The sequence below is a fragment of the Gigantopelta aegis genome, chromosome 15, assembly GCF_016097555.1.
Source record: "Gigantopelta aegis isolate Gae_Host chromosome 15, Gae_host_genome, whole genome shotgun sequence".
Taxonomy (NCBI): domain Eukaryota; kingdom Metazoa; phylum Mollusca; class Gastropoda; order Neomphalida; family Peltospiridae; genus Gigantopelta; species Gigantopelta aegis.
In genome coordinates, this window is record NC_054713.1 from 5,911,611 (window position 1) to 5,938,591 (window position 26,981).

General features: G+C 40.1%; 2 protein-coding genes across 3 annotated transcripts in view; both read left to right on the forward strand.

Annotated features, from left to right (window-relative positions):
• The first annotated feature begins 3,709 nt into the window (after positions 1–3,709).
• On the forward strand, positions 3,710–24,641 carry LOC121390443 (transmembrane protein 26-like). The gene is made up of 5 exons (XM_041522262.1): positions 3,710–4,173; positions 18,307–18,516; positions 19,664–19,841; positions 21,604–21,813; positions 22,951–24,641. Exons 2-5 carry the CDS (start codon positions 18,326–18,328, stop codon positions 23,566–23,568), a joined length of 1,197 nt encoding a protein of 398 aa, XP_041378196.1. The 5' UTR covers positions 3,710–4,173; positions 18,307–18,325; the 3' UTR covers positions 23,569–24,641.
• A 737-nt stretch (positions 24,642–25,378) lies between these two features.
• LOC121389949 (MFS-type transporter SLC18B1-like) overlaps positions 25,379–26,981 on the forward strand; it is a 39,885-nt gene continuing 38,282 nt past the window's right edge. The window contains exon 1 of one of the 2 annotated variants that reach the window (XR_005960126.1): positions 25,379–26,245. The gene's annotated coding sequence lies outside the window, so the exon portion shown is untranslated. Of the gene's footprint in view, positions 26,292–26,981 lie in introns of both variants that reach the window. The other variant, XR_005960127.1, reaches the window with a different exon arrangement.

Here is a 26,981-nt window from a genome sequence, read left to right on the forward strand (position 1 = left end):
GTGGCTAAAACTCCTACCTGCAGCGTATGAATCGATATATACACCACGAATATCAATACTATCACCCCTCACCCTTAAAGTGAATCAGAAAACAAATGGGGGTTAAGCTGCTCATTTCACCAAATCAAATCCCATAGACGACAATAGTAACATATGTGGCTAAAACTCGTACCTGCAGCGTATCAATCGACATATATACTACGGATATCAATACTATCACCCCTCCCCCTTAAAGTGAATCAGAACACAATTGGGGGTTAAGCTGCTCATTTCACCAAATCAAATCCCATAGACGACGATAGCAAGATATGTGGCTAAAACACCAACATTGCAGCGTATCGATCGACATATACAACATTGATATAAATACTACCACCGCTCACCCTTAAAGTTAATCAGAACACAATGGGCGTAAACTGCTCATTTCCGATATAATGGGTAACGTCTATGACTACTCCGCACACAATTTGAATACTTCCTTTACAGGTAGCCCATACACAGACACAGTGGTACTAGAGGAAATAAAATTGCATAAATGTTTTGCTCAGTGACAGGATTTGTGCCATTAACTGCTCTATCAAAAGTTGGGTGCACCTCGAACTTTGACCCAGCCGGAAGTTATTTGGTTTAGTACTACCTAATGTAACCTCAGATTTCAATAATGCATGTGTCTCTCAGTATACTTAATAATGACTTATATGTATTAAATAATATGTCAATAGAACCTTAATTTATTAAGTATTATTATTATTATTATTATTATTATTATTATTTAATAAATCTCTCTCCACCATAATCCTGTACATATCCTGTATTTATTATATAACATTTAGTGAAATATCTTAAAATATCAGTGATATAAAAGTGTTATCAGTCACTCAGTGACGATAGCACATTTTAGAGTGAAAATTTTACTATTTCACTCTAAAATGTGTTATCGTCACTGTAGAAAGTGTTTTCTTCACTGTAAGAAAGCCGGAACTATTTTGTTGCTGGCATTTAAAAAAAAGAGGTAAATTGCCAAAAGTTATATAATAAATAGAAAAGTTTTTTTTTTTTTTGTGTGTCAAATATCATTTATATATCATCTCGCAAGCACGACTCGTGAGATATGATTTCAAACTTCACTCGATAAGATATAAATCATATTTGACAAAAAATATGAAACATCCTGTATATATTTATTATATTGTTGTACATTGTATTATGCTGATAAGTTGTAAAAACAAATAAAGAACTTGAACTTGAACTTGAAATACCCCCAAACTCTGACTCTGACTGATGTTAAAAGTAACCGGCGTCAGTGGCATAATGGTTAAGGAAGGAAATGTTTTATTTAACGACGCACTCAACACATTTTATTTACGGTTATATGGCGTCAGACATATAGTTAAGGACCACACATGTATTGAAGGAGGAAACCCGCTGTCGCCACTTCATGGGCTACTCTTTTCGATTGGCAGCAAGGGATCTTTTATATGCACCATCGCATAGACAGGATAGCACATACCACGGCCTTTGATGTACCAGTCGTGGTGCACTGACTGAAGCAAGAAATAGCCCACTGGGCCCACTGACGAGGATTGATCCCAAGCCGACCGCGCATCAAATGAACCCTTTACCACTGGGATACGTCTCGCCCCGTATAATGGCTGAGCCATCGGAATTAAGGCTGGTAATTACTGGGTTCGAGCACCAACCCAAACTCCACCCCCGGTACAGGCTCCCACCCAGATTGACTTTTAATGACTCCATGGTAGGTGTAAGGCCACTATACCGACGTCTCTATACCTAACCACAGCCCAGATAGTCCAGGGCAGCGTGCTTGAATTTTAATTAGATACAAACACAAAACTAAGAAAAAAAGTTACATGTCCCGCTGTTTCCAGATAACCAATTTTATTGATGTTAAATTAATCAATTTAAACGTTCTTGCTTTGAATATTAATTTCTACACTGGATGTGTTTAGTTATTTCTTCCTTGTTTATTTTTACATCATTTAAAAAAATTTAAAGTTTGTTTTGTTTAACGAAACCACTAGAGCACATTGATATATTAATCAGCGGCTACTGGATGTCAAACATTTGGTAATTTTGGCATATATGTCTTAGAAAGGAAACCCGCTACATTGTGTTCCATTGGTAGCAAGGGATCTTTTATATGCACCATCCCATAGACAGGATAGCACATACCACGGTCTTTTATATACCAGTCACATCCTTTAACAGTGAGCACGGTTTTAAATGTCGTGACATATGCATTTGTGATGGATGCAACATTTTATTACAGTAATTGTGAATATACAGTAGGACAGAAAAGTAGAAAAGGTGAAACAGAAACTATATGGGTATTTCATTCGTTGTGTATAATTCCATCACTTTGCTGTTGGCTGTTCCCTATCATTTAAAACCCACAAATCCAACAAACAAAAAAAACACCCACCCCAAAACACGCACATACAAGCACACGCACGCACGTGCACGTATCTAAACACACGACCGAAACAAATAAAACTAACAATATTATCGTTTTACTAGATGAACGCACTCTTATAAAAAAGAAGAGAAAGCGATCATTGTGTTCCAAGCTTTTCTGATAGGGTCTGTTATTTGCCGTATGCACCGTTATCTTATCTATTGACTAATTTACCTACTGTTTACCGGCGCCTGTCGGAAAAACGTCCAAAAAAAACACATAGCACACCTTTCGATCATATATACACATTACGATTTCTTAAAGGGAAAGGATTGAAAGAGACATAACACGAGGGATGGAGAGAGAGAGACACAGAGAGAGAGAGAGTGAGAGAGAGAGAGAGAGAGAGAGAGAGAGAGAGAGAGAGAGAGAGAGAGAGAGAGGAGAGGGGGGGGTGGAGAGATTGAGAGACGGAGACAGAGAGAGAGAGTGAGATAGACTGAGAGAGAGAGAGAGAGAGAGAGAGAGAGAGAGAGAGAGAGAGAGAGAGAGAGAGAGAGAGAGAGAGAGAGGGGGGGGGGAGGTCGAGAGGCAGAGAGAAATATTGAGAGAAAGATAAAAAGACAGGCAGGCAGACAGACAGACAGACATACAGACAGACAGAGAGATGTAGAGAGAGATACAGACAGAGAGACAGACAGAGATACATACAGACAGACGGACAGAGAGAGAGAAAGAAGAGAGAGAGAGAGAGAGAGAGAGAGAGAGAGAGAGAGAGAGGAGGGAGGTGGAGAGATTGAGAGAGACGGAGACAGAGAGAGAGAGAGAGAGTGAGGTAGACGGAGAGAAAGAGAGGGAGAGAGAGGAAAGGGGGGGAGGGAGGGGGGGAGACAAGAGAAAGGGGGGGGGTGAAAGGGGGGAGGGAGGGGGCGAGAGACAGAGAGAAAGGGAAGACAAAAGGGGGGGGGGCAGGCAGACAGACAGACAGACAGAGAGAAGGTAGAGAGAAATACAGACAGAGAGACAGACAGAGAGGGTGTAGGAGTTGGATACATATAGACGGACGAGAGAGAGGGAGAGAGAGAACGAGAGAGAGAGAGAGAGGGAGAGAGAGAGAGAGAGAGAGAGAGAGAGAGAGAGAGAGAGAGAGAGAGATAGAGAGAGAGAGAGAGAGAGAGAGAGAGAGAGAGAGAGAGAGAGAGAGAGAGAGAGAGAGAGAGAGAGAGAGAGAGAGAAGGAGAGGCATACTATCTACTTCAACAACTGCACACAGGTGGGAAATATAATAGATATTTTAGAATCTTCACCAAAATAAAATATCTGATCATCACCATACATCTTCTGAGTTCATGGGCGGGACAAATACCACGTGACTAGAGTTACTAGGGAAATGATGGAATAGAGTTGCCATTAATAATGACGTCAGGTAGAGACAGGTCTAATAGTGCACACTGAGTTAATGTGGTCAATTACGCAGATCATTAAAGTGAGCTCTGGAACTCAAAATGACATTTTGGAAAGACTGTGTCCATTGGAATTTATTTTTAAAAGAAATGAAAAACCTATTAATGAAAAATGCACATGGTATTTAAAGTGATATCCGTACTTTGAAAGTCAGCATTTCTATCCACGAAATACGTAACAATCGTGCACTAAAATGGAATAGATGTTGCTTTTGTGTGACTAATCTTAGGTGAATTTTCATTTACATCTGCTGAAATGCTGTTTAAAATGATGAGCGTGCTTTATCTAAAGAGGTAAGTATGTGTATTATTTATAATATTATCTACATGTAGTTTGTGTTTCAATAAACATTAAATTTACTATCTCGCTTCACCGTATTATATCATATTTTACTGATTCAAAATACATTCATTGCATTTCAACTTATATATGTGTTTATATTCAATTACGGTTCAAGCCCGCTGTCCTGGGCACACACACATCAGCTATCAGGGCTGTCTGTTAGTTTGATTAGAGAGAGAAAAGAAGGTGTAGTGGTCTTACACCTACCCATTCAGTCGTTAAAACTCGCGCTGGGTGCGAACAGGTAGCGGGCGGCGAACCATGTACCTACCAGCATTATGTGCGATGGCTTAACCACGATACCACCGAGGTCGGTGCTAAATACAAATACAACTGCAGTGTTAATAAACTTGAGCGTTACCGCTATTTAATAGTTATTGTCAATAGGCTCATACGGGGCGGCATTTAGCTTAGATGACTTGGTCGCAGGATCGAATCTCTTAGACGGACTTGCTGAACATTTTCCTCGTCCTATCTAGTGTCTCAAAACTGTCATATTAAATGGAGACGTAGAATAGTGAGGTGAATGATGCAGAAGAAGGAACTGTTTTATTTAACGACGCACTGAACACATTTTAATTACGGATATATGGCGTCAGACATATGTGTTAGGATCACACAGATATTGTAGGAGGAAAAAGCTGTCGCCACTTCATGGGCTACTCTTTTTGATTAGCAGCAAGGGATATTTTATATGCACAATTCCAATGACAGGATAGCACATACCACGGCATTTGATGTACCAGTCGTGGTACACTGGCCGGATCGAGAAATAACCCAATGGGCCCACTGACGGGGATCGCTCCCAGACCGACCGCGCATCATGCGAGCGCTTTAACACTGCGCTACGTCTCGCCCATGAGTGATGAAGTGCGGTATTTCGTTTTGGGACCATACGCTACCGGAAGGCGCACCCATAATCGCACCTATCAGGTGGGCGAAACTCTTTCCAGCCAGGGGCTGGACGAAGCCAAGTGGCAAGGCGCTCGCTTGATGCGCGGTCGGTTTGTGATCGACCCCCGACTGTGGGCGCATTGGGATATTTCTCGTTCCAGCCAGTGCACCACATGTCACAGGTCGTGGTATGTGCTATCCTCTCTGTGGGAAAGTGCATATAAAAGATCCCTTGCTACTAATGAAAAAATGTAGCGGCTTTCCTCTCAGACTATATATCAGAATTACCAAATGTTTGACATCCAATAACCGATGATTAACTAATCAATGTGCTCTGGAGGTGTCGTTAAACAAAACAAACGACAACTTTCCAGCCAGTGCTCTACAATCGGAGTTAGAAAGGTCATGGTTTATACTATCCCGTCTATGTTATAAAGGATCGTTTGCTGGTAACTGAAAACTGCATCCGATGGAGTGAGTGCGGCTATTTCCCTCTATCGTTATCTGTGTGATCCATATCTATATACATGTAGTCGACGCCTTATAACAGTAAATACAAATTGTGTTAAATGATTCTTTAAACTAAAATACTTCTTCCTTCCTTCTTTTTTCTTTCTTTCTTCTTTCTTTCTTTCTTTCTTTCTTTCTTTCTTTTTCCTTCCTTCTTTATTTCCTTTCTTTCCGTCATTCCTTCCCTACCTCCCTTCCTCCATTCCTTCCTTCCTTCCCACTGCACCTAGCGGTGCATTCACTCTGTAACCCACGCAATCGGTAATGCGGTGGACTGTTTCCATGGCATATATAGTCTTCAAAAAAGTAGCTGAACTCTAATAAGAATTCACAGTTGCCAAACTTGCAAGGTATACTAGCTGTGGGGAATGGTTATGGTTATATGATAATAGTGAATTAATTGGGCAAACGTTACAACTGGTAGTTCAGTATTACAGTAGGTGTTTTTTACCACCAAAGATCTTGAAGGAAGATTGGGGGTCAAATTTGTTAATTTTGAGGCATGCTCCGGGTCTTAACGGAAAACAAACCTTCCACTACCTCTGATGGGACACGAACAGAGAGTATCGACGTTCTTAAACTTGCTTTTTATGCGTACACAGATACTGAATTGCCACACACCTGTTGTGGTTTAAATGTGTCCTCGTTTTTCACAACATCTGCTACAGTTCACATACATATCACATGAATTGGATTCCTGTGGATAGGTTTTTATTGGTATACATGTATGCAAGTACAGAATTGCTATTGCTATATGTTTACACATATATGAATAAAGAAATCGTAATGGGTTTTAATGTCATTACTAATAATTATGTTTTGTTTTAAATATGATATGGAATTGTTAATTATACGTAAACATCGGGCTATTGTAAACAGAAACGTTAATGTTTTATTTGTTTAACGACTCCACTAGAGCATATGATTGATGAATTAACCATCGGCTACTGTATGTCAAACGTTTAGTAATTCTAACAAGAAGCCTTCAGAGGAATTTCATTACATTTTTCCATTAATAGCAATGGATCTTTTACAAACACTTTCTCACTGATAGAACAGCACATGCCACAACTTTTGATATACCAGTCGTAGGGCAATGGTAGCGACGGACAAAAAATACACTATCAGGCGGCTGCTCTATCGACTGAGCTAAATAGATGCATTGCATTTGAATATATTTATCGACGAGGAAATGATCTAAAATAGTGGCGAGTTGAAGCATACCTCCTTTTAGATGATCCCAACAAATATAATATTTAAAGGATGAACGTATTGAACTTATTAATGTTTGGTCAGGGAGATGCAATGGCTTAGTTCCCCGAATCTCTCTGAGGGAGATATGATGCATTGTACTGTACTCTTGAAAGTTTAGGGTTTCTTCTTGTTGGTTGACTTTTTCTCTTTTTTTTCTTTCTCTTTTTATTGAGGGGGGAGGAGTAATGCTATTTTTTCCAATTATATCTAATTAAGCATTGTGGTGGTGTGTCGTTAAATACATATTAGAAAATTAGCTGAAGTTTCGTGAATAAACATCCTTAGCCACACCCTCCTACTTGACACTCCTTGTAGGTCTACACAACACGTGTCTTGGTTATTGACGAAGTGTAGATGTCCACATCGGGTCGCCATTCTACAGTTATATTGGCGGCACACACTAAAGACTTTCGGAAGTGCCCTGTCATTTCGCGGTAATGTATTGCTAAATCAATGGGGAGACAATTACCAAACAGAATGAACGGGCGCGTACCTTTCCGTATTGGGTCATTTCGTTTCCATATTATAGTGACCGGCCTTGGTGGTGTTGTGGTTAAGCCATCGGACATAAGGCCGGTAGGTACAGGGTTCGCAGCCTGGTACCGGCTCCCATCCAGAGTAAGGTTTAACGACTCAATGGGTATGTGTAAGACCACTACATCCTGTTATCTCTCGCTAACCGCTAACAACTAACCCACTGTTTGATTGCAAACATATTTTATTGTACAAAGAACAAAAGAATTGGGCACAAGTTTGACAACTTACGAGGCCCTCTTCTATATAGCTGTAAATATAAACTACATGTAAACATTCAAGGATAACCAGTGTACGGAAATGTATTGTATACAAAAGAATGTGAAGGGAAAAAAATGATACAAAAGATTACACAAATAGTACATCACGTGCAGTTAAATCGCTATCACATTTACAAATAATCCTTCTGGTAATTTAAATAATACTTTATTAATCAAAACGATGAGTGTTGTATATATATATATATATTTGAACATAAGTAAATATTTCTTTATTATTGGAATCAGGGTCTGTGTTAAGTCCACATCTGTACAACTCGGCGTTTAAAGGGCTACATCAATGTCGTAATCTAGTATGCAATATATTTTCTATTCTTTTTCCACAGGAAAAATAATATAGAACTTTATTTACCACTGGAGTCACTGCTTTTTTGAAAGACGATATTGTTTCACACTGTTTAATTGCTGGGCTTAAATTATTCCATAAATCAATTGCTGAATAAATAAATGATGATTTTAATAAGCAGGTTCTAGCAAAAAGTGTAGATATGTCCTCCCGATTTCTTAACATATAAGGAACCCTTTGTTCTAATTTTTGTAGAATACAATTAGTTAAGAAATCGGGAGTCATTCCTTTCATTATTTTAAATATTGTACACGGTTTTTTTTTTTTTTTCTCCTTTTACTAAGTGTTGTAAGACCGGTTTCAATAAAAAGCGAATTACGTGAAGCAAATTTAGGTATGCCAGTGATTACTCTTGCAGCTTCTAGTTGTACCTTTTCTATATTATCTACGTTTAATTGGGAACAGCCATCCCAGACCTCTGAAGCATATTCTAGGACGGGGCGAATGTCAGTTTGTATTTCTTTAATACAAAGATCATTACCGATGCTGATGTGCATACATTTAGAATATGACTAGACCATTCTGCATCATCTGTTAAAGTTAAACCCTCTGTTCTAGACAGACAACCCAGACAGCTGAGGTGTGTACCCAGGACAGAGTGCTTGAACCATAATTGGATATAAGCATGAAAATCAATTGAAATGAAATTAATATGGTGGAGGAAAACAAAATCAAAGTATGTTATGTTTGATGACAACGTTAGAACGCGTTGGTTTATTAATTATCGGCTATTGGATATTAAACATTTGGTACTTTTGACATAGTCTTAGAGAGGAAACCCACTACATTTTTCCATTTGTAGCAAGGGATCGTGTCACGGGGATTCTATAATACCCGTAACTGAATAAAACACGATTGTCCAAATATCTCTCCTAACTGTATATCTATTAGATCTCTCTGTAACGGGCGGTTATACCCGCGTTGGCTCGTCTAGGTATGATCAGAGATAAGATCTTATACAAAGTATATATTATTATAGCACGTTTAGTTCACTAGAAAACACAACAAAAACACAATACACTTTGGAATCTGTATTAACCTACGCTGACAAATGTACTGCAGCAGTAGTTAATTAATAACAACAATAATAACAACCCAGAACTGATCACTTAATTAGTTAATCTCTAGGTGTCTAGTTTGCACAATATGCTAATCACTTCACCGTGACACAACACCCACAAGTGTGATAATTGAGAAACGCTAACACACACACGTGCGACAATGGAGAAACGCTTCCAGGGGAACTTACTTAATAAAGGAATTACAACACTATTCCTAACTGGTTAATTTTTAATTAACCCTTAACTACTCATTCAATAACCTTGTAACACAGAATTAATACTGGTACCTATCACAATAAAGACAATAACCTACAGTTTACCTAGGTCCTCCAGGATGACTGGCTAAGCTTTATATATATATATATATATATATATATATATATATATATATATATATATATATATATCAGAACGGTGAGCCTACAGAATACTGCGTCAGATGACCGGCAGCACCGTCTAAATAATATTGGTATAATACAGTATTAAAATGTTTAAAGTCACATCAATCACATCAAGGTTATACACAGAGCAGAAATATATATTTACCAAAGTCCCATCTGAACTAATATAGATCGTTCAGTGGACGGACAGCGATCCCCTGGAGCCTTCCTATCGTTCTCCTCGATATCTCTAAAATCCTAGCTATTTATTCAAAACTCTCAGAGACAGCGAATATCGCCTGGGGGTACAAGGCGGTACCTCACGTATCATCTGATATTTCTACCTCTCCCAGAGTCAGTATAGTTTTCTCTGATCGTCAGACTGGATGTCGCCATTCGCCAAATCACGGTTGTAAAAACCGCACTCGCAGAGGTATTACGTAACTACTGGCCACATGGCCTCTACAGCTGGACTAAGTGCATATTGGAATGCCCGATCGCGCGAAGGTATTACGTAACAAGTTGCCCATCTGGGCTAAGTGCATTTGGAACTGCACACGGCCTTCTAAAACAATTAATATCGCCACAGGCGAAATCAAATTAAGAGCATGTACCGTCACAGATCGTTTATATGCACCATTCCACAGAGAGGATAGCACATAACTACTCATCTATCTTTTTGTACCATATAAAGCAATATTGTCCCCAATGCATAAGTAAAATAGCACAGCCATATGACCAGGAGCGAAACGTATCCCAGTGGTAAAGCGCTCTCTTGATGCGCGGTCGGTTTAGAGTCGATCCCCGTCGGAGACCCCATTGGGCTATTTCACGTTCCAGCCAGTGCTCCACAACTGGTGTGTAACAAAGGCCGTGGTATGTACTATACTGTCTGTGGGATGGTGCATATAAAAGAGAAGCCCATGAAGTGACGACAGCGGGTTTTCTCTATATATATCTGTGAGGTCCTTAACCATATGTCTGACGCCATATAACTGTAAATAAAATGTGTTGAGTGCGTCGTTAAATAAAACATTTCTTTCTTTCTTTCTATAGTCAGTTTGCGTCAAAAGGAACCGATGAATTGGCTTATAACTACTAAAATAAATAAAGTTAAAATTCATTTTAAAAAATTATTAAATTTTAAACCCCTACCAACTCAAATAAAAATGTTTGAAAAATGAATCAGTGTGAATAATAATTAAAAAAATCTTTACAAATTACCATGGACTTGGATAGGTTTTATGTTATTTTTCGAAATATGTATGAAGACAACATCTGGATCAGTACACGAGTTGTACCTTTGGTCTTAGTGTACTGCATTATCGATTACGTCGGTGGCAATGCAGCTCAAACTGCTTACATTGGCTGTTCTAGAGTTTTCGCTTCACTCCTATATTAAAAATGAGATTTAATCTACATAATTGTATGAACATTTGTTAAGAAATCTTTTTATTTGCATGGGACGTTTTGTGTTTGTATGTGTTTAAAACTCAATAATATAGTTTAATATAAATTGAAACATTATTCATTATAGAGTTATATATGCCAATTCATCAGTTCACTATTGACGCAAATGGAACTATATACTCGTATGACTGGCAGTCAGATTTCGTTTGTTTTATGTTTCAAACGCCAAAGCGATCAATTTAACACACATTCCGTGGCTGTACGATACATAGATAACTTTAACTGTATTGGCCGGAACGTGTTTTTTAAACTCAGAGACTCTTGCAATTTATCGCAAATTCTTCAGACAAAAAATGTCAGGTATTATTATCAAATACACTTAACGACTTTACAATATATTCTCTGGGGATGAGGTTGCCGTTGGGCAAACATTAGAAAATGAAACTATATACCAACTGTCGCAATGACATTACAGAAAGGAAGAAAGAAAGAAAGAAAGAAAGAAAGATAGAAAGAAATGTTTTATTTAAAGACGAACAGAACACGTCGCACAGATAATATTAGAGAGGAAACCCGCTGCCGCCACACAGGGTGCTGCTTTTTTACGATTGGCAGCAAAGTATCTTATATGTATCCTCCCACAGACAGGATAGTTGTGGAGCATTGGCTGGAACAAGATATAGCCCAATTGACCCCGACAGGGATCGATCCTATACCGACCACGCATCTTGTGGGCGCGTTCCCACTGGGCTACCTGCCGCCTCCTATGTAGCTGCCCCACCCAATGACGTTAATAATGTTAGTCAGACGCGTAACAGTCGCTGATTAACAAGACTCAAATGCCAGCCCATTCCAGAAAGCGCCCATCATACATCATCAGCCGATAATTAACTAGGTCTATACGCAATGCCAAACATTTAACGGTTAGACGAAGTTAACGAAATGTTCATTCTGTACGGATGACTCGTACGCTAATATTAAACCGTTGGCTGCTGGGTTCGTTCTTTCGTTCGTGAAGATTCTGATAATTGCAAACGGCTGAAAAACATATTTCGAATATTTTTCTATTTATTAAAAGTGTGTATTAAAACGAAATATTGTGTTTAACAACATCACTGGAGTGCATTGATTAATTCCACAAACTATATTTGTACCTTTATGTATATAGACTAGAAATAAAAACCCGTACATTTTTGTCCTTGAGTGGGAGATCACAGATCATATATAATATGATAATTCCCATAGACAGGACAACACATACTACAGGTTTTCATATAGTAATCGTGGAGCTTTGATTGGAACGGGAAAACCCAACAAGTGCGCCGAGGAGGTTCATGCCAACGACCTAAGTACCTCAGGTTTACACATTAAATTGCTAACACGTCATTATTCTGTTTGTTCGATTAATCATCGCCATTGCGTCCAGTCTGTGTGTTAATTCCGCCAGGAGGTACCGGAAACGACGCACCAATGATTTCTGAAGGTTTTTTTTTAGTTGAAGTAGCAGCATGTTCATACCCTCGTAAAATAATATAGACTTAAACTAATAAGTTCTTAATTTAGAATACACTAGCAGATGGTAATCGTTATGTGTATGAACCTGCTGTTTTCTTTTCCTTCCCACCCCATTATGATTACGAGTGGAGTCGCCCTACGTTTGTTTACAACGAATGATTCATTCACACGATCATAATTGAGTCTGGAGGGAAAATTGATTGCATGAGTTCGTGCAGGCACTAATTAAACATGGGTGCGTTTCAAGCATTGACAGTACAATACATATCGTTTTGTCTGGACTAACTAGCGACCTGTATTGAGAGAAACATGGGTGAAGCTGTTGGGATCGATAGAGAACAGCACTCTACCAAAACTGTGTACCAGTTCATGTGCAATGTTTATATTCCAGGTAACGAAACCCGCCCGTGACCATTTCACAAACTCGTGGATGCGCTTAAAACATAGAACCGTTAAACTCAAAACAGCTTACCACCACCACCATCACTATTATTACCGTTACCATCACCGCCATCACTACTATTACCGTTACCACCACCACCACCGCTACTATCACCGTTACCACCACCACCACCACCGCCGCTACTATTACCGTCACCATCACCATCACCACTACTATCACCGTTACCACCACCACCACCGCTACTATCACCGTTACTACCGCCACCACCACCACTACTATCACCGTTACCATCACCACCACCGCTACTATCACCGTTACCATCACCACCACCGCTACTATTATCATCACCATCACCGCCACTATCACCGTTACCATCACCACCACCGCTACTAACACCGTTACCATCACCACCACCGCTACTATCACCGTTACCACCACCACCACCGCTACTATCACCGTTACCACCACCACCACCGCTACTATCACCGTTACCACCACCACCACCGCTACTATCACCGTTACCACCACCACCACCGCTACTATCACCGTTACCACCACCACCACCGCTACTATCACCGTTACCATCACCACCACCGCTACTATCACCGTTACCATCACCACCACCGCTACTATTATACCACCACCACCACCGCTACTATCACCGTTACCACCACCACCACCGCTACTATCACCGTTACCACCACCACCACCGCTACTATCACCGTTACCACCACCACCACCACTACTATTACCGTTACCATCACCACCACCGTTACCGTTACCACCACCACCACCGCTACTATCACCGTTACCACCACCACCACCGCTACTATCACCGTTACCACCACCACCACCGCTACTATCACCGTTACCACCACCACCACCGCTACTATCACCGTTACCACCACCACCACCGCTACTATCACCGTTCACACCACCACCACCCACCGCTACTATCACCGTTACCACCACCACCACCGCTACTATCACCGTTACCATTCACCACCACCATCACTACTATCACCGTTACCACCACCACCACCGCTACTATCACCGTTACTACCACCACCACCACCACTATCACCGTTACCATCACCACCACCGCTACTATCACCGTTACCATCACCACCACCGCTACTATCACCGTTACCACCACCACCACCGCTACTATTACCGTTACCACCACCACCACCGCTACTATCACCGTTACCATCACCACCACCGCTACACCGTTACCACACCCGTTACCTATTACCGTTACCACCACCACCGCTACTATCACCGTTACCACCACCACCACTGCTACTATCACCGTTACCACCACCACCACCGCTACTATCACCGTTACCACCACCACCACCGCTACTATCACCGTTACTATCACCACCACCGCTACTATCACCGTTACCATGACCACCACCGCTACTATCACCGTTACCATCACCACCACCGCTACTATTATCATCACCACCACCGCTACTATCACCGTTACCATCACCACCACCGCTACTATCACCGTTACCATCACCATCACCACCACCACTACTATTACCGTTACCACCACCACCACCGCTACTATTATCATCACCACCACCGCTACTATCACCGTTACCATCACCACCACCGCTACTAGCACCGTTACCATCACCACCACCGCTACTATCACCGTTATCATCACCACCGCTACTATCACCGTTACCATCACCACCGCTACTATCATCGTTACCACGAACACCATCACTACTATCACCGTTACCACCACCACCACCACCGCTACTATTATCATCACCACCACCGTTAGTTATTATCACGCCGCATTCAAGTCGTTCAGATTTACGGGTATACAGATTCGGATATACGGTTAAGGATTACACAGATAATAAGAAAATAAACCTGTTGCCTTCACTACATGGGCTACTCCTTTCGCTTAGCAGAAAGAGAGCTTTTGTATGCGTCATCCTGCAGACAGGGTAGTGAATAGCAAGGTATTTTTGTGGAGGACTAACGGGAACAGAACAAGTGCCTACCGACAGGAATCTATGGTAGATTGCGCATCAGACGATCGCTTTACCACAGAGCTACGACGCCAAGTCAGGTCAGGTCAGAGTGTTTATCGTGCACATTCAGAGCAAGCTGTTATAGCGCACGCCTGTCGTGGGCACAAGTGCCGGCCCAGGAGAGGAAAGGGGTGGGGAGAACTACTAACGACACCACTAGGTCACATTTTTGTATTAATCACCACTATTGGATGCCAAACATTTGATAGACATATAGTCTTAGCGAGAAAACCTGCTACATTGTACCTTTCTATTAGTATCAAGGGATCTTTTATATACAACATCTCACAGACAGTATAGCGCACACCACAGCCTTTTATATACCAGACGCGGTGCACTGGCTGGGTCGAGAAATAGTCCAATGGGCCCACCGACGAGGATCGATCCTAGACCGACAGCGAATCAAGCGAGCGCTTTACCACTGGTCTATGTTAGAGCGCTCGCCTGAGGTGGTTGCGCCGAAGAATCGAACCATCTCAGTCGACACATTCTCGGATTGTTTTTTCTTTAATCTCTCTCCAGATTGGTATATCAAATACCATTGTGTGTGCCTGTATGTCATGTCCGCAAGAAAATGAATATAAAAGATCCCTAGTTGTTAATGGGGGCAAAACACGTATCAAGTTTCTTCAAAGATTTTGTGTAAAAAGAATATCAAATGTTGGACATCTCATAACAGCAAATGGTGTCGTCAAAGAAAACAAATAGTATTACGTTAGTATTGGTATGTGCTGTCCTGTCAGTGAGAAAGTGCTTATAAAAGATATCTTGCTACTAACGGAAAACAAAAAGTTTCCTCAAAGAATTCGTGTCAAAATGATCATAGTCACCTCATAGCCGGTGATTAATAACTCAATGTGCTCTAGTGGTGTCATTAAAACAAAATAAACGTTAATACGTTAGCATTGGTATGTGCTGTCCTGTCAGTGGAAAAGTGCATATAAAAACGATCTCTTACTGATAATGGGGAAATGTATTAAATTTCCTCAAAGGTTTTCTCAAAGTCTTCATTTAAAAACATTACCACATACTAGTATTAGACATCCAGTAGCCTATGATTAATAAATCACTGAGCTCTAGTGGTGTCATTAAAACAAAACAAACGTTGTTGCGTTAGCTTTGGTCACTGGTGCTGAACGCAGACCATGTACTACCAGATTCCGACGGGATCTTCGATGGATGTGTTTATGTTCTTTAACTAATCGTTTTGCCACAGCCAGCCAACTCATCGGTGCCATATTTCATACCGGTGGGCGTTCCTGGTTTCTTGCAGAGATATTTCACACCTGATGGTGATAAGCCGCAAGCGTCTTAATTAAGAACGCGTCTATGGCATCTAAGTTTTATTTTATTTTTATTTATTTTTTATTTTTATTATTGATGTACAGGGAAATTCATGAGATCAGTTATATATACAGAGATGAAATTAGCATCCCTTATTTTATTTTATCTTTTTAAAAAAAACAGAAATTACATTGGCGTATCCAAAAGAAAAAACACAAAACACAAAACACAAAAAAAAAAAAAAAACCCACAAACACAAATACAAACACAAAAAAACAAACAAAAAAACTATGATTTGAATTTCTGTACAGTGCGGGATGTAGAGAAGCGGCACAGCGCTTGTTTGATGCGTGTTGGTCTGGGATCGATCCCTGTCGGTGGGCCTGTTGGGTTATGTCTAGTTCTAGCCAGTGCACAACGACTGGTTTATATATCTGCTATCCTGGCTGTGGGATGTTTGTGTTTTTTTATTTAACGACACCACTAGAGAACATTGATTTATTAATAATCGGCTATGGATGTTAGACATTTGGTTATTCTGATATATAGTCTTAGAGAAGAAACCCGCTGCATTTCTCCAAGAGCTCTTTTAAATGCACCATCCCACAGACAGGATAGCGAGTACAACGACCATTAATATACCAGTTGTAGCGCCCTGGCTGGAACGAGAAATAGCCCAGTGGGTCCACTAACGGGGATTGATCCTGGACTAACCGCTCGCCAGGCAAGCATTTACCAATGGACTACGTCCCGCCCCATCCATGTTGTGTGAAGCACAACCCATAGAACACACACTGATATTGACGACAGTTTGTTTACTATGCTATCCACTCGCCGCTCGTAATCATTGGTCTTGGATTTAAATATAACCCCGCCTTTACCATAGAAGCTTTTCCATAATTCCATTGTGAGACGGTTTTCTACGGTTAAACATACATGAGCTTTACTGTATTTCTTGTACATCTGTCTTGTTGTTTCAAAATGTGTTTTCATGTCAATTTGTGTTTAGCAATATTCCTGTTCACAATTTGTCGAATTCAAAGTGATCGTAGGATGCTTGTTTATTGTTGTCGTTTACACCTCCAAGCCTATTTCATAATTTCTATCTGGCAGTATTTGTTTACTCACTCGCATGTGCTAATTGTACCGTTATTCTACCTCTAAGCTACAGTATAATTATAAATAGATTCAATGCCACCAGATTTAGACACTAGTTTATTTTTAATAACTATCGTGCGTTTTGAAACCTAGCAACTCTATAAATTTCCTATAATATGGATAATTTTAGCCAACAAGTAAAGTATTATGAACACAATTAACCAAGCTTTCACCTCTTCATCTTTATAGTATTTGTTTGAGAGCATTGCCAATTTTCGCCAGCTTTCTTCATCAATATTGTTAAAGCTGTTGTATCGGAGATGTATATGTTATTATTCACGGCAATCGTCTATCACAGGCCATCCACAAACAATTATTCAAAAGGCGCTGCACCCCCGCCCCAGTCCCCCATTAGTAGCGAACCGTGCCCCCTATCAGCTTTGTACATCATCCATATTTATTAGCAGTATTTCTGTCAGTACCCGACTCACCCCGCCATTGTCTCCTGACCCACCTTACGCGATATCTTCTATCTGGCCCTGATTACCGTACATATCTTGTTAAAAGACCTCAAATGCATGGAGCAAGCATGAAAGAAAATAATTAATTTGATGTTTAACCTATTTGCTAATTTGTTTGTTTACTTTCGATTATTTATTTATTCATTCATATATTATTGTTTTGTTTATTATTGTTTTTTGCTTTCTTTGGTTGATTGCTATCTTTATTTGGTTGCGTGCATGTTTGCTTCTTGGCTTTATTTGTTTATTTGATTTCTTTGTTTATTTGCTTCTTTTTTTTTTTTTTTTGCAGGCTTCTTTTGCTTGTTGGCTTTATTTGTTTGCTGGCTGTATTTGTTTGTTTGTTTGTTTGCTTTCTTTGTTTGTTTGCTGGCTTCTTTTGTTTGTTTGTTTGCTTTCTTTGTTTGTTTTCATGCTTCCTCTGTTTGTTGGCTTGCTTACCTGCAGGCTTGCTTTGTTTATCTGTTTGCTTCTTTGCTGGCTTCCTTGCTTGTTTGCTTATTAATTAATTCATTCATTTATTCATTTATTTGTTCCAGATGACGTATTCGCCTCGTCATGAGTTGTATGTCTATATTTAGAGCCATCACTGCGCGCCTTCTGTTTTCCATCCATGGGATTATTACAATATGGCGGCTGTACTTGGTAACCAAGGATACACGGTACTGGTACCTCGCCTGTGTGTTAGGGTTTCTTCTCATAGAGATGACCGTTACTCTGGGAAAGAAAGGAGGAAAAGAATGGAAATGGTAAGTAGAGGTCTATATATTATATTACAGGAAATATTTTAGATCAAGAATTTATGTATAATGTTTTCTCCTTCTGCGATCCCAAAGCCATTATCAGACTTACAGTCCTGTTCTCACCAGGAAGTCTGCTGTCTGTCAAAGGGACGTCGCCGGTCCTATGTGTAATGTTTGTTTCACTCCAAGAATTATACACAATTACTAGATCTTTAAGGGATGACATTTTACATAGCTCCTAATATTATTTCAATGGGCTACACGAATGAATAGGATATATGTTTTTCAATTAAATTGAAAAGAGTGACAGAAGCCAATAATGATTTCAGTAGATGTTTCTCCTGAGATGCAAAAGTCGTAGACTTAATCTCTCTCGACTTTCTGCATCCGAATCTATATAGTATATGACATGAGCTGTCCAATCCATAGGGACGTGCACATAAAAAATACAATTTGCAGCGTTTTCGGTAGTAGTATATGTTGCGATAAATCCACCGCCTCCTACCCCCCCCTCTCTCTCTGTCTCTCTGTCTCTGTCTCTCTCTCTCTCTCTCTCTCTCTCTCTCTCTCTCTCTCTCTCTCTCTCTCTCTCTCTCTCTCTCTCTCTCTCTCTTTCTCTCTCTGGCTCTCTCTATCCCTCTTCACTCTCTGTCTATCCCTCTCTCCCTCCCTCTGTCTCCCCCTCTTTCTCTCTCTCTCTCTCCATCCCTCCCTCTGCCCCCCTCACTCTTTCTCCATCCCACCCCCTCTCTTTGTCACTCTCTCTGTCCCTCGCTCTCGCTCTCTCTTAATCTTTTTCCCTCGCACTCTCTATCCCTCTTTACTCTCTGTCTATCCCTCTCTCCCTCCATCCCTCTGTCTCCCCGCTTCCTCCCTCTCCCCATCCCTCCCTCTGCCCCCCTATCTCTCTCTTTCTCCATCCCACCCCCTCTCTGTGTCACTCTCTCTCTCTCTCTCTCTTCTCTCTCTCTCTCTCTCTCTCTCTCTCTCTCTCTCTCTCTCTCTCTCTCTCTCTCTCTCTCTCTCTCTCTCTCTCATCAAAAGTCGTAACAATCATTATAGTACTAGACATAAAAGTGCTTAGGTGTCATTTCGTCAGTTAAAGATTTCTTTCCTTTTGTTTAACATTTTTTGTTTACACACACACACCCAGGTTCTGCCCTAGCTTGATGATCTACCTGATGTGTGTCGTCCCCGCCATCTGGTTCCTTGAGCTACACGAGATGGATCGCCGGATCAGAGAGAAGGAAAAAACCACCACCAACAACACGGAAGTGACGTACAACGACTCCATAGAACAGCTTAGTGCCAATCTTGGAAGCGTCCTCGGTGTACGTAACAACACAGTACACACTTTGGGTTGCAACTTATCAAATCAAGTGCTTCCGCAATAGAATTGGTGCAGTTCCCTTCACCCTTTATGTATTTTGTTTTATTTTATTATTTTTATTTTTATTTTATTATATTATTATTTATTTTTATTTTTTATTTTTTTATTTTTTTTTTTTATTTTTTTTTAAATTGTAAGGGGGGGGGGGATGTATTTATTTGTATATTTTATGTTAATTTATTTTATTTTATTATTTTATTTTATTTTTATTTTTATTTTTTTATTTTTTTATTATTATTATTTTTTTTTTTAACTTTATTTATTTTATTTTATTATTATTTTTTTTTATTTCAGTTTAGTTGACTTTTTTTTAAATCTAAATTTATTTCGATTGGCGACAATACTAGAGTTTTCCTCCGTCTCAGCCAGTCCCATTATTGGTATGTCATGTTAGACAGGTGTGCTGGAGTCCTTTCGATTCTAGCCGGAACTTTTATTGCAGTTTTTTTTATACGTTGTACTGACTTTTATACTAAATTTTAATAATACCTGTCTGTGATATTTGTATTTTTCGCACAATTCTTTACACTGTGTTTTTATTTAACTGTTGAATTTTTATATTGATGTTGATCATCACATAATGTTCTGGATTTACCATAGTTTGACAGCAAATAGCCGATGTATGTTTCGTTAAACATCTATTCTGTCCATCTGGTATGTCATATTCAAATGCAAAACTACTAGACTTCGTCAGAAGACCGTGTCTCACAATTATATAGAGATTTTTGTATTAAGATAAACAGTATCCATTTGTGGGACACGAACTCAGTACCTTCTACCCAGAATATCGAATATCGCTAACTATGAGAGTAGGTTAAGATATGAATATATTAAATTCTCTTAAACATAATGTTATGAACGACGTGACTGTACTGCATTACCCGAAGCCTCATTAATTGAACTTCAAACACCCTTTACCAGGAATGCACCACATACAAAAATAATTCGCGCAGCATGGCGTAACTTTGAAATAATCTTCAAGTACGACGCAGTATATCAGATACACTGGTCGTCGAATCCAACGTGTGAAGATACATGTATAAATCTCTCTCTCTCTCTCTCTCTCTCTCTCTCTCTCTCTCTCTCTCTCTCTCTCTCTCTCTCTCTCTCTCTCTCTCTCTCTCTCTCTCTCTCTCTCTCTCTCTCTCCCCCTCTGCGTCTCACTCCGTCTATCTAGGGTATATTAGTGGTAAAACGCAAGCCTGATGCGCAATTGGTATAAGATCAATCCCCGTATGTGGGCCTATTGGGCTATTTCTTATTCTAGCCAGTGCACCACGACTGGTATGTGCTATCATATCTGTGTGATGGTGCATACAAGAGATTCATTGCTACTAATGCAAAAATGTAGCGGGTTTCATCTCTAAGACTATATGTGTTAATATTACCCAATATTGGACATTCAATAGACATTAATCAATGTGCTCTAGTGATGTCGTTAAACAAAACAAACGTTTACCATTTTGTTTTCGCGAGAAAGCGTGAGAGAAAGAAAGAGAGAGACAGAGACAGCGAGAGAGAGAGAGAGAGAGAGAGAGAGAGAGAGAGAGAGAGAGAGAGAGAGAGAGAGAGAGAGAGAGAGAGAGAGAGAGAGAGAGAGAGAGAGAGAGAGAGAGAGAGAGAGAGAGAGAGAGAGAGAGACACAGACACAGACAGAGAGACGTTATAAGAACACAATTTAAATTCAGTCGCTTGTATTCTAGGTTCGTTTTGAGATCCGGATCCCGCTGTCCCTGACCTCGGACGAGTGGATCCGGACTCTGGAGCAGATCCTCCTGCTGGTGTTGATCCTGGGTCGCTGGTTTCTCCCCAAGGGCAAACTGACGCACGACCAGCTCTCCCAGCTCCTGCTCGTCTACATCGGAACCGCCGCCGACATCATCGAGTTCTTCGAGGCCTTCAAGGAGGATCAGGTCAGTCTGGTGGCTAAAGGTATCGGGTCGAAGGCTGATAGGTACTGGGGTCGAATCCTGGTACTAGCGCCCTCCCACAATGAAATTTAACGGGTCAATCCGGATATTGTAAAACCAATACAATTTTGAACCATTTTCTCGCTCTGAGCCACATTCGGGGACAGACGTGGTGTTTAACACGTAGTTGGATATAAAAGCAAGAAAATCAGGTTGCAGTTAATGAATGAATGAATGAATGAATGAATACATGCATGAATTCTCGAATGAATGAATGAATGAATGAATAAAATAGACTAAACTGTTGACAGGTGGCAAAAGATTATTAAAGGAGAATACTAGGGGAGGTAACCATGTCCGTCCCTAGCCGTGGGTGGGGAGGAGAGAGGTAACATTGTGCCTTCAAAATCTAATATTGTTGATGAGCTGGGTCTCAGTGACCGGTTGACTTGAGTTTCTGATATTTCTATATCACGAGATTGTCTTGGTGTAGGTAGTTTCTGAATGGCAAAATTTTTCTAATAAAAGATTGCGACCATTTACAACTAAAATCATTAAGAGAGTTTACGAGAGTTTAAAAGTTGAGAGGGTGCGGTATTTAAGGATTGAGGTGGTGGTTTTGAGCTTTCACTGTTTTCAAGAGTATATGTGATCTTGTGGGCATGCCATAACTCGGAAATGAAAGGAGTATATGTTTCAGGGCACTTAAGCATACTGGATTTTGTGTCCAACATGTTTTGTTTGTTTTATGTTCTGTTGTTTTGGGGGTTTTATTAAAAAAAATTTTTTTTATATATATGTTTTTAATTCTTTCTCAGAACACGATCGACAAAATCAGATATACAGGGATATATTTACAAATCTTGATGATTTAACATGATTTAAAACAAAATTACAGTAGTCATAGTGGTGTTATTTCTTTCTTTCTCTTTTCCATATCAAAAGGTGCAGATTGTGTTGTCCTGTTTGAGAAAAATTGCATAAGATCCTTTTCCTTGGACAAAAAGTAATGTGGCAGCTTTCCACTGAAGACTACATTACCAAACGTTTGACATCCAATTCTATAATTAATTAATCAATGATATCTAGTGGTGCCGATAAACAAAACAAACTTGAACATTGTTCCTCTTCTTTTTCCAGGTGAAATATAACCGGATCCTTTGTATCACCATCCTGGGAATCTGGTCTCTGAGCCTCATCCAGTTCTCTCTGGTCCTCACCGCCTCCAGGGCACGCAGAGATCAGTCCGGCCTCGTTATGAAGCGCGAGTCGCCGGACTCGGAGACGATTGGCTGCTGCTCTCCTGACGTGTACGGAATAATCATCAGCATCCTTATGCAAGACCTTCCTTTCCTCGTTCTGCGCATGCTCCTGATATTCAGGTACAGCGTACTGAGCTACACAAACATGTTCTTCACTTCCAAGAACACCATCGTGATTATCCTGCTAATATACAGACTCATTGTGGTTCAGATCGAGAAACGGAACGCAAAAATGAAAGACAAGTACGGATCCGCTTTCGATGACTACAAAAACCGCGGGAAGAGGATAATGGATTCCTTGTCATTAGCCGAGAGCGCATCTTCCGGAACCGGAAGTTCCCATTACGGAAGCAGAGCAAAACTAATACACAGTGTAAGTTGTCACAGCAACGGATTCTTGGAAAGCCAGAACGTGAGAAGGACAATTACTGATTCTGATAAGCAGAGACTTGCACGGACACTAACGATGGAGAATATTGACACGACAATATGTTAGCGTGTTTTTACCGTGTTCTAGTGGACATTTGATCACTGGAGTGCATGGACAATAACGTTGGAGAATACTGACACGACAATATGTTAATGTGTTGTTACCGTGTTCCAGTGAACATTTGATCACTGGAGTGTCTAGTATCATATTACTGGGGTGGAGTATTACAACCAGGACATGGTCATTTTGGTGAACCGGAGCTCGTGGAGTGAAATTGTAAAGGGATGAGGAGGGGGCACTGTTAGTGTGACGACCCTGGATATGTAAATTTGATTGCCATGGGGGTCCCGGGACATGCAACCCCGAGAAAATTTGGTATTTTGGATGTTCAAATATGGTATTTCCAGCTTTCTGAACACAATACCATGGTAAACCCGCGGCCGTTGTGTACTAAAGCTTGAAAACAGCCAAATCTTAACTAAAAATGACACTTTTTATAATGTTCTTCGATGCCACCCTCCCCTAGAAATCCATCTAGTTCCGACCTTCTTGCTTTGTTTTTTTACTGTCTTGGAAAAAGATTCTTGATTGGTTGGTAGCAACAGCAATAAGGACACTCGTGTAAGTTGAGACAAACTTCAAAACACTTATATCAAAGTTTGGTTTTAACTGTATTTATGATGTTGGTATCTACCATTGGTTTCAGTCGGAAATCTTCGCTTCCTTTCGGACAAAACAAAATATGGACGAGTGTGCTGGACATGATAGAAACACGTCGAATTGTTCTGGACTTCCAGACAATGTGTAAATGTTAATCAAATTGTACAAGTATATATTTATTTTGTTGGTGTGGATTATGGTATTTTATGAATGAAAATCTTCATTTATCTAATTATTTCGTGAGCCATTATGTATTTAAATATGCATACAAGCTTAAATGCTGAATTTACAAAGCCCGTTTTAGTCTTACACATATGCAACTACATACATTAACAAGGCTTAAACTCCTGTGTTTTAGAAGAGGAAAAAAAAAACAGGCTTGGTAAAATCGGCCTGTCGTTGTAAGTATTATGTTTGTGTACTAGATAGTGGAGCAGGCCTCCCTATCATGTAAATTATTAAAGTATAACTCACTCTTACGTTTTGTTTAAAAAAAAAAAAATAATAATGTTTGTTCCAAAATGCTTTACCACATACTGTTATCTTGTGTGCCATGTCTCATTTTTTTCCCCTTTCTGTATGTTTTCTCCATGGCTGTGTCTCTGTGGTTGTCTCTCGCTATGTCTGTCTATTTCTCTGTTGGTTTGCTTGTCTGTCTGTCTGTCTGTCTGTCTGTCTGCTTCCTTCTCATACAATTTTTGTTTAATGTAAATAACCATACCATGTGCGTACATTTGACTCTGTTACAGCAGATATATATTTTGTGCTAAAGGGTCGTTAAACATTCATTCATCCATCTCTCTCTCTCTCTCTCTCTCTCTCTCTCTCTCCCCTCTGTTTCTCACGTTCCTCTCTCTCTCTCCTGTATCTTCCTCATCTGTCTCTCTCCCCCTCTGTCTCCCCCTTCTAGTCTTTCTCTCTCCTATCTCTTATTTCTCTCCCCTCCTGCTTTCTCTCCCCCTCTCTCTCCCTATCATCTGTCTATCCTCCATCTGTTTCTCCTCTCTCTCTCTCTCTCTCTCTCTCTCTCTCTCTCTCTCTCTCTCTCTCTCTCTCTCTCTCTCTCTCTCTCTCTCTCTCTCTCTCTCTCTCTCTCAGTAATATACAAAATTAACCTGTCTTATCAAATATCACGAGGCACGTTGCAAACTCGTTTCTCTGGTCACCCGGTTCTGTGGTCTATTTAGCAGTGGACTTTGTACCGCCTTTCACAAATAACAATGTCTCGGATCGTCTGCTCGACAAAACTACATTTACAGTCATTCTATTCATTTATCTAATCGGCATGACGGGAACAATGGGCGGCATCTGAGCTGTGATTTGTAGACACATTGTGTCAAAACATCAATCATTCCAAATCGTAATATTTTATGGCAAGTGTGATGAGAAGAATAACGATTACTCGCCCTTCTACACCTTGTATGTGAACCCACCTGGAACATTTTCAACTTAACTTTTGTGTTTATATTCAATAAAAGGTCAAAGCATGCTGCATATACCTGGGGTATATGAGCTCGGGTTTTTTCTTCAGGAAAATGGGTTAATGTTTAGTTGTTAGATACAGATACAACAAATAAGAACAAAAAAGTGGACCGGCCGTACCGTCTGCGCCGCCCATGTTGGCTCTCGTGGTTACGCCAATGTGCACATCTCCATTGAGGCAGGTTTCTGGGACAGCCCTTAGCCATCGACTTACAGCACACGTGACGTCTTAAGTGTGTGACTTTATGGGAAGTTGTATATTATAATAGTCTATTCACTTTACTTAGTGGTGACTGTCGCTCCGCTGATGGGACGACACGACCTGGCTAGAACACTCGATATTTCCTTAACCAGACGCTAAATACTCACAACAATGACAAGTACGCTTTCTTGTGTTACAATTGGAATCTTCCTGTTCCATTGTATTCGCGTGACCGGTGCACGTCAGTGTTCCGCCAGCTACAGAGCATCGGTGTATGAACACGTAGTTCGCCTACCATTGGAGAGTTTGTTTACGACGGTTTCTAGAAAACGTGCTCTACTTAACATGATGAAGAACCTCAAGGTTTACAAGAAACAGGCGGCTCTTGCTGCTGCTAAGGTGAGAGATGATCTAGAGGGAGAACACTGATGTGACTAAGATGAGGGTGGGATATTTTTTGTTTGTTTTAAATACAATACTTGAAATTGATAAAATAGTATCTCTCTCTAAAAAACGAATATGTTATCGACATTTCTTCATTGTAACTGAAATTGCTATATTTAGTCATTTTTTACGTTTATTTATCATACAAAGTTGTGATTTAATACACGCCATATATATGTTTTGCATAATTAAGTTGGGAATACAATTTATCAACAAGAATTCTGGATACAAATGGAAAGTAAAAAGAAAGAAAGAAAGAAATGTTTCATTTAACGACGCACTCAACACATTTTATTTACGGTTATATGGCGTCAGACATATGGTTAAGGACCACACATATATTGAGAGAGGAAATCTGCTGTCGCCACTTCATGGGCTACACTTTTCCATTAGCAGCAAGGGTTCTTTTATATGCACCATTCCAAAGATAGGGTAGTATATACCACGGCTTTTGATATACCAGTCGTGGTGCACTGCTCCATTGTAAGATGTTCCGACAAATGTATTTGATATGTAATTACAATTGTTAAAAAGTATCTTTTGGTCGATCATTCCTTACAAATTGCTCAGGAATGTTCCTTTAAAGGGACTCTCCTGAGTTTGCTGCCGTTGTAAGATGTTCAGACTAATATGGCCGTTTTAAAGCTGAAATTGCACGTTAAATACATGTTTGTTGTTTAGAATATCAGTG